This window comes from Lynx canadensis, chromosome C2 (assembly GCF_007474595.2).
Source record: "Lynx canadensis isolate LIC74 chromosome C2, mLynCan4.pri.v2, whole genome shotgun sequence".
Classification (NCBI taxonomy): domain Eukaryota; kingdom Metazoa; phylum Chordata; class Mammalia; order Carnivora; family Felidae; genus Lynx; species Lynx canadensis.
The window spans coordinates 110,444,909-110,458,250 of record NC_044311.2 but is presented as its reverse complement, the minus strand read 5'-3'; the positions used below and the strand labels follow the sequence as shown (position 1 = coordinate 110,458,250).

General features: G+C 38.1%; 1 protein-coding gene across 1 annotated transcript in view; it reads right to left on the bottom strand.

Moving 5' to 3' along the window:
• LOC115523333 (ABI family member 3 binding protein) overlaps positions 1-13,342 on the bottom strand; it is a 270,902-nt gene that overhangs the window by 119,123 nt on the left and 138,437 nt on the right. Inside the window, exons 14-19 of the mRNA XM_030329269.1 lie at positions 10,427-10,492; positions 9,219-9,293; positions 8,593-8,667; positions 7,648-7,722; positions 6,698-6,769; positions 5,817-5,891 (exon numbers count right to left, since the gene is read on the bottom strand). Of these exons, the coding sequence (XP_030185129.1) occupies positions 5,817-5,891; positions 6,698-6,769; positions 7,648-7,722; positions 8,593-8,667; positions 9,219-9,293; positions 10,427-10,492 (438 nt within the window). The remainder of the gene's footprint in view (positions 1-5,816; positions 5,892-6,697; positions 6,770-7,647; positions 7,723-8,592; positions 8,668-9,218; positions 9,294-10,426; positions 10,493-13,342) is intronic.

The window sequence follows — 13,342 nt, the reverse complement described above, 5'->3', positions numbered from 1 at the left end:
CTGATGAATATGGATGCAAAAATTCTCAACAAGATACTAGCAAATCGAATTCAACAGCATATAAAAAGAATTATTCACCATGATCAAGTGGGATTCATTCCTGGGATGCAGGGCTGGTTCAACATTCGCAAATCAATCAACGTGATACATCACATTAACAAAAAAAAAGAGAAGAACCATATGATCCTGTCAATCGATGCAGAAAAGGCCTTTGACAAAATCCAGCACCCTTTCTTAATAAAAACCCTTGAGAAAGTCGGGATAGAAGGAACATACTTAAAGATCATAAAAGCCATTTATGAAAAGCCCACAGCTAACATCATCCTCAACGGGGAAAAACTGAGAGCTTTTTCCCTGAGATCAGGAACACGACAGGGATGCCCACTCTCACCGCTGTTGTTTAACATAGTGCTGGAAGTTCTAGCATCAGCAATCAGACAACAAAAGGAAATCAAAGGCATCAAAATTGGCAAAGATGAAGTCAAGCTTTCGCTTTTTGCAGATGACATGATATTATACATGGAAAATCCGATAGACTCCACCAAAAGTCTGCTAGAACTGATAAATGAATTCAGCAAAGTTGCAGGATACAAAATCAATGTCCAGAAATCAGTTGCATTCTTATACACTAACAATGAAGCAACAGAAAGACAAATAAAGAAAATGATCCCATTCACAATTGCACCAAGAAGCATAAAATACCTAGGAATAAATCTAACCAAAGATGTAAAGGATCTGTATGCTGAAAACTATAGAAAGCTTATGAAGGTAATTGAAGAAGACTTAAAGAAATGGAAAGACATTCCCTGCTCATGGATTGGGAGAATAAATATTGTTAAAATGTCAATACTACCCAAAGCTATCTACACATTCAATGCAATCCCAATCAAAATTGCACCAGCATTCTTCTCGAAATTAGAATAAGCAATCCTAAAATTCATATGGAACCACAAAAGGCCCCGAATAGCCAAAGGAACTTTGAAGAAGAAGACCAAAGCAGGAGGCATCACAATCCCAGACTTTAGCCTCTACTACAAAGCTGTCATCATCAAGACAGCATGGTATTGGCACAAAAACAGACACACAGACCAATGGAATAGAATAGAAACCCCAGAACTAGACCCACAAACGTATGGCCAACTCATCTTTGACAAAGCAGGAAAGAACATCCAATGGAAAAAAGACAGCCTCTTTAACAAATGGTGCTGGGAGAACTGGACAGCAACATGCAGAAGGTTGAAACTAGACCACTTTCTCACACCATTTACAAAAATAAACTCAAAATGGATAAAGGACCTGAATGTGAGACAGGAAACCATCAAAACCTTAGAGGAGAAAGCAGGAAAAGACCTCTCTGACCTCAGCCGTAGCAATCTCTTACTCGACACATCCCCAAAGGCAAGGGAATTAAAAGCAAAAGTGAATTACTGGGACCTTATGAAGATAAAAAGCTTCTGCACAGCAAAGGAAACAACCAACAAAACTAAAAGGCAACCAACGGAATGGGAAAAGATATTTGCAAATGACATGTCGGACAAAGGGCTAGTACCCAAAATCTATAAAGAGCTCACCAAACTCCACACCCGAAAAACAAATAACCCAGTGAAGAAATGGGCAGAAAACATGAATAGACATTTCTCTAAAGACGACATCTGGATGGCAACAGGCACATGAAAAGATGCTCAACGTCGCTCCTCATCAGGGAAATACAAATCAAAACCACACTCAGATATCACCTCACGCCAGTCAGAGTGGCCAAAATGAACAAATCAGGAGACTATAGATGCTGGAGAGGATGTGGAGAAACGGGAACCCTCTTGCACTGTTGGTGGGAATGCAAATTGGTGCAGCCGCTCTGGAAAGCAGTGTGGAGGTTCCTCAGAAAATTAAAAATAGACCTACCCTATGACCCAGCAATAGCACTGCTAGGAATTTACCCAAGGGATACAGGAGTACTGATGCATAGGGGCACTTGTACCCCAATGTTCATAGCAGCACTCTCAACAATAGCCAAATTATGGAAAGAGCCTAAATGTCCATCAACTGATGAATGGATAAAGAAATTGTGGTTTATATACACGATGGAATACTATGTGGCAATGAGAAAAAATGAAATATGGCCCTTTGTAGCAACGTGGATGGAACTGGAGAGTGTAATGCTAAGTGAAATAAGCCATACAGAGAAAGACAGATACCATATGGTTTCACTCTTATGTGGATCCTGAGAAACTTAACAGGAACCCATGGGGGAGGGGAAGGAAAAAAAAAAAAAAGAGGTTAGAGTGGGAGAGAGCCAAAGCATAAGAGACTGTTAAAAACTGAGAACAAACTGAGGGTTGATGGGGGGTGGGAGGGAGGGGAGGGTGGGTGATGGGTATTGAGGAGGGCACCTTTTGGGATGAGCACTGGGTGTTGTATGGAAACCAATTTGTCAATAAATTTCATAAAAAAAAAATAAAGTCACGCTATCTGAAAAAAAAAAAAAAAGAAGTACACATAGTAAGGCAAAAATTGTGTGTGTGTGTGTGTGTGTGTGTGTGTGTGTGTGTGTGTGTTGTGTATGTGTATGTAAGAGAGAAAAAGAGAGGATAGAGGGAGACTGGATGTCTCAGATTCTACAGGAGAAAGGGTAAATAGTAAATGTCAATACATTAAATATAATAACTATCCAAACAAATCCATGTCTGAAAATAGCAAACAAAAACTCTTCTGAAATTTTGAGGCTGTGATTCGTGTTTTAATTTCTACATGGTTGCCTTCTAAAACTTAGAAAAAGTAAGATTTGCTACTTGTAGCATTTTTAGAATTTACAAAGATTAAAGAATGTGGTCTTACAAATTTTATAAAGAAAAATCTGTATTTTTTTAGTTCCTGACTGAAACTGAGACCAAATAGTTATGGAGCTCCATCAATTAAGCTTCCAATTCACCTACACACAGAAATATTAAAGTCGGGGTTTATCAGAAGCAAATGTATTTTCTTGGGGAGTCTGGGTGGATCAGTTGGTTAAGTGTCTGACTTCAGCTCAGGTCATGATCTCCTGGTTCGTGACTTTGAGCCCTGCCTCAAGGTCTGTGACGACAGCTCAGAGCCTGGGGCCTGCTTCACTTCTATGTCTCCCTCTCTCTGCGCGCCCCCCCCCCCCCCCCCCCCCCGCCCTCACACTGGGTCTCTTTCTCTCTCAAAAATAAACATTGAAAACATTTTTTTAAAAAAGTAAATATATCTTCTGACAAAATTTCCTCTACTTTATAATTTTAAGGTATAATGATAAAGGTTTAAAAATGTTAAGCAGCATGCAAATAACTACACCAGTCACCTCAGCACAAAAGAAAGATACAATGGCTCATGATTTGTAATGAGCAATAAGAAAAATTTACAATTCTATCTACCATGTCAGAGAATCGTGTTAAAAAATACCTGTAATTGAAGGTCTCTCCTTTTTTTTTTCCAGTCCATTAAAAGCCTGAATAGCCGAAGGCCATTACAATCTTAAAGATTAATTATGAAGGATGAAATTCTTATTGGTTGAGGCAGACACATTGGGACACGGTAGATGGTGGGATTTTCAAGAAAGCACTGGATTATGCTTACAAAATAAGCCAAACCCAATGTGGGTTTTTACTCGTTAGTTTAACCACAAAGGAAAACCAGAGGAAAAGCAACTTGCATGGAAAGTGAAAAGGAAAAATAGCAGAGTGTGAGGAGAGCGGTGGGAAAGGCAATGAATCACTCAAATAAGAAAAGCTTTTGGTGGTTGATTTGCTCTCCTGAACCTTGGCTAGAAACAGAAATCTTCCGCAAAGCTATAATGGTGGCCTGCCCTAAAATAAAAATAAATATATTTTAAAAAGCTAAAACCCAAGCAATGGTTTGCAGAGATCCTGTTGTTACTCTGTGTTGCCTCAGACCACCGGAGGTCAATTTGAGTTTGTGTAACTGTAGGTGCAGATTCTGAAGTGGTTATATTTGATGCCAGGGGGAAAAGCGTGGATATTCTTGGGTGATTAGAAGGTACACACCAGAGGAATAGAGACTCATTAGCTTCCAAATAATTGGCCACATTTTAAAAGGAAATGTCAAATTAACAAGTCTCTTTGCTCAAGTAGCTTAAATGGATAGGAACACATCCTCGCCCCTTATTTGTATTAATGAATTTCTACTAAACCTTTCTTTAGAAAGGACTGAAATTAATAATGTAACTAATCATGTATAAACCGTTAAGATCAAATGCAGACTTTTTTGCTTTTTTCAACTTTTATCTTATACTAACAGGAATAATTAGATCAGAGAGACATGTATTTAAATGTAGTGGTCTAAACATACAATAGTATTTCTCAATCCACTTAGTAATAGCTCCCTTTCAAAATACAACAAAACAGTTTTTATCTTATCCCAAAGCTCTCTAGGCATGATTTTTAAATAAATGTACATTAAATCCTTCTGTCATATAGCTATTGGAGTTCATTGATTTAAACTGTTAGGGCTCTTGCGGCGCCTGGGTGGCTAGTCAGCTGAGTGTCTGACCTTGGCTCACGTCATGATCTCACAGTTTGTGAGTTCAAGCCCTGCATGGGACTTGCTTCTATCAGCATAGAGCCCACATGGAATCCTCTATGCCACCCCCTCTCTGCCCCTCCCCTGCTTGCACTCTCTCTCCCTCAAAAATAAATAAAACATTAAAAAATAAACTGTTAGGGGCCTTCAGTTTCATTAGCTATGTGCTTCTTTCTCCAAGTAACCTCTCGGAGTAAGAGTACTTAATTCCATTTCTCCAACATGGAGACCTCACCCATGGTCACAGTGCCAACAACACATCCCTTTGACTAATCCCTCATTTCCTTTGGTCTGACACCTACACCTGGAAATCTCACTGCCTCTTTGAAGGGAGTCATAACAATCCCTTTTCTGAGCAGTTACATTTTTCTTCCTTACACATTTCACTGCAAAAAAAAAAAAAAAAATCATGCCTGCTTAAGTAGAAAATCTCTGGTTCAATCATTGTTTACTTTGTAAACATGCACTAATGAAAAATCCATTGAAAAGGACAGTGAGAAATATATTCTTCCAGAAGCTAAGAGTTTAAAATTTGGATGAAAATGATGAATAGCAACAAAATTCCTATATATAAAGGGATACTCATAAGTCAACATTTAAACTTCTATATAGATTCTGGATAGATAGAATAAAATGCAGATTTGGTCATTCAATATGTCCTGCAATCGATATGCAGAGAATTGTCTCTGTTTTTAATTACATATACAGAATAACCCCTCCCTTTAAAAGAGCCTTCTTTTCTTCAGCAAACCATCATTGTTATAGCCTGAGGACTAAACAAATGTCAGCGTTCAGATATAAGCTTCAACTCAGAAAGAAGTAATGGAGCATTAGGAAAATACTACCCTTTCTGATCTTGCAGCTGGAGAACTGAGAAGCTCTAAAACAAGGGCAGAGTTTTTAGGGGAGGGAAACACTTCTCCCTTTTCAGGCTGAAAGGCTGTTTAGTGTGATCAGAATTCCAGTCAACTGTGGTACTGGAAACTATTTCGTTGTCTTAGACAAGGGAGTCCTCAATCACTCACATCACTGTATTTCTGTATTTTCTCTGGGTTGGTCATCCACCCAACAGCTCAGAGTGAGGCTGCCATAGTATCAGAAGGGCTGGTTATAAGGAGATCATTTCATTGCATTTTTGTACTTTTCATGGAAAAATTGCATCAAATAGCAAAATACAAATCAGAAGTTCTTACTCCAAAGAGTGGCATAAAATAAATTTTCAACCCTACTTTTGGAAAAAAAAAATTCAGGGTAATTACCAGGTTTGGTGTCTATCGCTTCTGGGATGAGAGGAATTTTAGGTTTCAAAGAGATAAATTGTGTTTTACTGGGAGCTGGAAAAGTAAAGAAAATAATCAACAAATCAATATTTAGGCATTTCAGTGTCTAAAGCCACAAAAGAAAAAGCTATGTTTTAAGTGGAATGAACTCTTCATCTTGGAAGGTTTTGCAAGTGTTCCACTGAAAGAATATTTTAAGAACAACACTGAATGAATAAAGTGATAAATTTTCACCTGGTTCGAAAAAAACATTTCAGGACATATTTGAACTAACAGAAATGGCATTGCTACAAATAGCAACAATAACTACACAAAGAACATTATTTTAATCCATTATCTTTGAAAAAAAATCTATGGAATCATTTTGCCCCCTTACTTCACATTTCTCAGCCACATACAAGTCTTTAAGCACCAGAAAGAAGGCATGTTTAAGATTGATAATCACTGATAGATATAATGCACGATCTACTATACAAAGAAATTCTACTAACATCATAATAGAACATGGTTCTTCCAAATGAAGTCTGAAGTTGAACTTGAGGATCTTACTCAGAAAAATGGAGAACTGTGTTTAGGACTCTACTTCAAATGCAATGACTTATGGCAGGTGATGAAGCAGCCGTGTTTTCCAGCTTTCCAAGGTACAGGATGATGTCTGAATGCTGATTTCAGGTACATTAACTATGGGACCAATTACCCAAAACCATGAAAGTCACAGGGCTGCTGTACTCTATGAAATCATCACAATTGTCAAAATTATCCAACTAGCACAGTGACTGAAACATTACACAAAAGCTAAGGTACTGGATTTTCATGGTAAAATTAAATAACACATCTAACTACTAAGGACATGTCATTACCCAGTGTTGTCCATGTAGGTTCAGGGCTTTTAGGAATTTTAGATGTAATTGTTCCAGGACTTGTGGTTCTTTCTGGTGATGGAAAGGAAATAAAAATATTAAGATATCCTACAGACAATAAAAAGATAATCGCTTGAAGAATAACTGAATGACCCTTTCAAATCCTGCCATATTTAATTGTCAGTGTTTACAAAGACAGTGAGTACAGGTTTTGGGAAATAATTTCTAAGTTCAGTCCTAATAGCAAAGGCAATAAAAAAACTGTATACTATCATGGAATAAGCAAAACCTGATTAGTTGGGCATGATTCTGAGTGTATTACTTGACAGTGAAAAATAGTACCTCCTGATAAGCTACCTCTACCATGCAAATTCGGTGTTGGGATGTGTTCCCTCCTCCTCCTCCTCTGTCTAAACCCTACACATATTTTGAAGCTTACATCCTCAACTCTTTTTCTGAGCTTCTGCACGAGTATTATAGTCTCACAAGCAGCTCTCTCATTCTCTGCTGTAGAATCTTTTTGAGATTATAAGCATTTGGAGAGTCAGAGTCATGGTCTCTCCTCTCAGCCATTGCCCTAGCTCAGTTGAAAACATAGTAGGCTCCCCAAACACCAACTGCTAGCCTAATAAACACCTAAATATACATGCATACCAAGGAAATAAATCAAACTATCTTACTTCCTAACACTAACAAGACATTAGGACTTGTTTCTGGGTTTATACCGAAATTCACAAGCAAGAAGATCATGGACTTAATTTTCAATGAAGTCTTATTGAAAAATTGTTTGATTTTTGTCATTTTGCATTAATTCATCTTCAGCTAATTTCAAATTTTGTGCAGAAACTTTGACCTGTAGAATCATATAGCTTCTTTTTATGAAAAAGAAAATAGAGACATTATGTATTTGGAATTAAGTATCCTGAGAAGTTAAAGAGACCATTATTTACCAGGTTTGGTTCTTGGTTTTTTGGGCCTGACGCGTCGTTTAGGTGTAGAAGGGATAGATGTAGTTTGCTGGGTAGCTGAAAGAAGATTTAATATAGCTTTGATAAATAATATTGCACAGAGGCCAATCAGGTCACAATTGTAAACTCCTTGAGTACAAGAACTGCTTTTTATTTCTTTGTATGCCCAGAATGCCAGGCACTGTGCTTTATACCCAGAAGGTTCTCAATAAATGTGCTGATTGGGCCAAAATGAATTAAGTGTCTATATGAACACTGAAGGTATATTGTTGAGTTAAATGTACTGGGAGGTAAGCACTCTTGAGGGATTCAAGAACACAAGGTACAGTTAAGAACCCAAAAGATAATTTACCAAACAACAGAGGACAAACACAAATATTTGGGATTTAGAGAATGGAAGTTCAGAACTTCTTTAATTCTGTAGCTCATTACTAACCTCACCAGGAGTTAATGAATTACATTATTCTAACAACTTTTAGACCATTATAGAATGTAGGCTGTGTTATCTTTCTTACCCATCTTTTCTTATTTCCAGGGTTATAGAATCTACTTGGTGCTCTTTATATTTAGACTACTTTGAGAAAAATATTCTGACCAAGTGCTATTTAATCATGCTGAAGAGAAGGGAATGTATTTTAGAATAACTATGGTCTGTAATTCCACTTCTGTTTTCTGGTTGGCAGAATTGAAAGGATTATAGAAGGGAAATAATTCTTCAAATATATGGACACCAAGATTATGGAGATTCTTTGAGGATTCTCACAAGGCAAATTATGATAGATAACCTAGTTCTCGGAAGAATTTCATGGTATAGAATAAAGGGAAATATTTACTACTGAAAATATTCTCGAAATCCAACGTAACAGATTCTTTTTGGTCATTTTATCTGTTCTTTCAAAGTATACAAATAAAAACATCATTAGTTACCAGGTGTTGTAGGTGGCATTTCAGGACTAGTAAAGATTTCCAGTTTTTGAGGAACAAATGGTGTTTCACTTGGAGCTGAAAATACAAACACCCCACCACCAAGTCATTCCAGTTAAAAAGAGGTATTTTAAGGATTTTATCATGCTTTTTAGATGGTGTTACCAAGCACATGCTACAAGTCCATGATTAAGAATGAAAAATGCATATAGTGTTGAAAGCTGGTGGATGAAATAATGATTTAAAGAAAAGGTCAGAATGATGATCGTTCAGCAGTTCACTCCAGGCAGACTCAACACATGGAAGAGAGGTGATACAGGCCATAAACACATGAGATGGGATGATATGGATGATGAAGAGTCCATGCAGTTTTCAAAGCTTTTCATTCCTTTAAGGATGGAAAAAATAATCATCTATTAGAGTTCAAAAAGAGAGAGGAAGAGAGGGTACACACACCCAAAATGGAACATAAGATGACTGCATTACAGGAAAAAATATATATATTCAGAAATAGGAATGAAATAAATGATTAAATGTGATGGAATGAAATGGTCATTTGGAAGAATGGCATTCACATGGATTTTCTCTTGATGGAAAACAAAGTAGGATTTTTCTGTTAAAAACATTACCCAGTGTTGCCCTTGGCTGTTCAAGAGTTCTAGAAGTTTTAGGTGGGACAGAATCCAGAAATGGATCACTTGTTTCTGTTGGAATAAATGTCAACATTTATAAAAGCAGAAGGCCCCAAGAATAAAATACAAATTCATGAGTAATAAATTATTCCTCATATGGGGAAAAGTATCACGAACACTTGAACAACTGCTGACCAACATTTTAAAACTAGTGATTCATTAGGAGCTGAAGATGAACTCACTTTTAAAAACATATATACTTTAAACATTAGAAACCATTATAAAAACGTTTCATGTATTCAACTTGTCTTCAGTTGGCTTTTCTGGTTTCTCACCTTTGTTTAACTACTAAGTGAACACACTCAACACTCTATTCCATTTTTTCTCTTATTTTCTGCTATTTAAAATTATTTGCTTTTATCATGGCACAAATAATGTGGATATCAGGTGAAATATACAAAAATATCAGACATATATCTATGTCTAGCAGAGACCACTCATATTGACTTGGAATCTTTCATAGTACCTAGTTTAGTAGGTGCTTAATAAACAGTTGCTAAAATGAATTATTAGATTGAGTTACATTCACTGTATGTGGATCAGTAGGAGAATGCCAAAGATCAGATCCAACTGAACTTCTATAGACCAAGGAATGACATGATTGCTCTAGTGCACGATTTCTCAGCTCATCACTATTGCCTTTTAAGGCTGCATAATTCTTTGTTGTTGGGGGGAGGGGGGCTGTCCTGTACATTGCAGGGTTTGGCAGTATCCCTGGCCTCTACCCACTAGAAGTCAGTGCCACCTTCCCCAGTTGTGACAATCAAAAATATCTCTAGTCGTTGCCAAATGCCTCTGGGGGGAGAAGAGAGAAACATCATCCCCATCTGAGAACCACTGCTCTACAGAAAAGTCCCTAAGAATCTAAAACCTTTTTAGAGTGATTCTGTTAATACATTACTCTGGGTCAGTGGCAACCAAATTTATCTGCATCCCCCACGTGTGGCAGAGCTTATTATTGATAAAGAAGTAATCGCTCAACAGAGAAATGGGTAGAATCCATCTCACTGACACAGACTGCCACTTCTCTCCTGCAGAACCCTGAAGAGTATGCTTTTTCACTCTGTGCAAGTTAAAGCAAGAATGAGGCGTAGTGTTGTCAGAACATTTGGCTTCCAAAGAAAGAATTGAGAGGCGGGGTATACCTGTATGGGGTTCTGATATGTCAGGCTCATCTGATGTTGTAGGGCTTGAGAAAACATCATAAGTTGCTTTTAAAAGAAAAGGTAAAACAAAAGAGAAGATGTTAATTTTGATTAATTTTAAAAAATTTCATGACACAGTTTAATGCTGGGTAAAACAGAGTTTTATGTAAGTGCTAGTGCATTTAGGCTCTGGGCTATTGGTCTTGTCACTAAATGTGTAAGCAATCACTAAGACTTGCCTCTAGGCTTTCCCCAAACTAAAGGCTTTTGTACAGTGAGCCCTGGCACTGGCCTTGTGGGTGATGTGCACATAGTGCTATATATTTACAATGAAGCGGTGCCAGCTCTAAATCAAAGAGCTTCAAAGAGTATAAACATAAATGAGTCAGAAGCAATTTGAGGAGAGATTTCCAAAGAAGGAAACAACAGTCACATTGAAGCTATTTGCACCAAATAGCTTAGTCTTCCTACTTAGTAAAAGTTACCATCATGGTATCTTATGTTTGGACGGCACTTTCCAGTTTGCATGGCACTTTCTCACATATCAGCTTATTTAACCCTCTCAATATCCCTGAGAAACATGTGAGGTAGGCATTATACCCATTTTCTAGATAATGGCGTGTTAATTCCATTTTCTATATGATGAAGTTGAGATTCGCAGCCGTGAAGACATCTGCCAGTGGTCCCACACAGGCTTTGTCAAGTTCAGTGTATTTGTCATCCCATTAACAGGGCCAAGAAGAGCTGAATTAAGACCAGTACTCTCTTCTTGCACCACGCCTCCTGCCACTTTACCTAGAGGCAACTTTCTTTCTATATTCCTAGTGGAGCCATGAGCCCTTCTACAATCTAGGTGGATTTCAAGATAAATTTAATATTCTACATAAACCAAGGAAAGCAGGGTGACCTTGAAAAACAAGGTTGATCTTAATACAGGGATAAATTTCATGTTCACGTAAGAGTTGAATCTGCAAGCAAAAAGAGCATCAAAATAAAAATTAAAGATGTTCTCTTTTGGGGCGCCTGGGTGGCGCAGTCGGTTAAGCGTCCGACTTCAGCCAGGTCACGATCTCGCGGTCCGTGAGTTCGAGCCCCGCGTCAGGCTGATGGCTCAGAGCCTGGAGCCTGTTTCCGATTCTGTGTCTCCCTCTCTCTCTGCCCCTCCCCCGTTCATGCTCTGTCTCTCTCTGTCCCAAAAAAAAAAAAAAAAAAAAAAAAAAGATGTTCTCTTTTTCTGCACAAAGAGCTGTCAGTATGGTAATGGGAGGTGAAGAGAAAGCATTAATTGTCATGAGATACATGTTACTTTCCTGACCCATTCAAAATGGCTCTACAGAAATAAAATAAAAAGGAATTCATAGGAAAATTTACTCAGCAAGGTTACTTGTCAGTCAGCGACCATGTCATGACTTTGAACCAGTGCTAGTTGAAGGTGTAAGAAAGATAATATCAGACTGTGTGATACACCCAGATATGCACAGAGGGCAGTTTATATTGCACCACATACTGAAGCAGCAGGAAATAGAATTCTCTTCGTGAAGGCCAATCTACTACTTTGCAAAATCTTCAAAAACAGAAAGAACATTCTGAGAGTCATGCACATGTTCTAAGAGCCAATGCTTTAAATTGCAATGCAAGGTTTTCTCTAGCCTACCTACAATTTTAAAGAGTCAGATAAGAACGACAAACCTTTTGAAGGACAAAAATGCTGGTGGTTGCTGATCTTGCTTGCTTCAAGCCAATTTCAAGTCATGGATATACCCAAGTCAGCTCTATGTATTACCAAACAAGTTAGGAAAACTTTCCCAACTTCTATTTAAACTTCTTATACTAGAAGTTATGAATAAGTATCTTGACTTTTAATTATATTGCTGCTAACTTTTGAAAAACGCTACAACTGTCTTTTTGTTACCCTAAGTCATACACATCCCTTCTATCTAGTAACACTGAACCAGCTTTCTTATATTCTGTACTTTTTGTCCCAAGAGTACCCCCTTTCTATTTCTTTTCTATATTGATAATTCCTTTCTATTTGCCTGGTTGCAAGCCAGGCTGGCATCTTCCCTCAAGTTATTCTCAGAAAGCACTATACTGGGGAAGGAAGCCCTCCTTCTGTCATCCTCTGGCCATGGTGCCTCATGTTGGGAAGTTCCCAAGTATCACAGACCTCTCACACCTAAAACATTTTCTCAAATATACTTAATATTAAAACACATCTTCCAGAAGACTTGGTCCCTGCTATTTCTATTTCTGGAGTTTCTGAGAGTTGAATAGTTAAGAACAAGAGTGCTAATAACTCACAAATACCACTTGCTGGAAGTTTTATGTTGTTTGAGCAGCTTTGAGAGGCACGTTATCACCCCCCCCCCTTCACTCATGGCTTAAACATGCTTTTTTGGGGCACCTGGGTGGCTCAGTCAGTTAAATATCCAACTTCGACTCAGGTAATGATTTCACGGTTCACGAGTTCGAGCCCTGCATCGGTCTCTGTGCTGTCAGCCTAGAGCCTGCCTCCAATTCTGTGTTTCCCTCTCTCTCTGCCCCTCCCCTGCTCGTGCTCTGTCTCTCTCTCAAAAATAAATAAGTATTAAAAAAAATTAAACACGTTTTGTGAATCTCAAATAATAGATACCGGAGGAGAGAACAGTGTCAAAAATGGAGTTCTCTAAAAATCAACAGCTCTTGGGGCACCTGGGTGGCTCAGCTCATTAAGCATTTGACTCTTCTTGATTTCAGTTCTGGTCATGATCTCACAGTTTGTGAGACCAAACCCAGCATCAGGCTCTGCAGTGACAGCAGTGGAGCCTGCTTGGGATTCTCTCTCTCTCTCTGCCCCTCTACTTGCTCATGCACGCTTTCTCTCTCTCAAAACAAAGACAAAAACAAACAAACAAAAAACAAAAATGGGGCACGTGG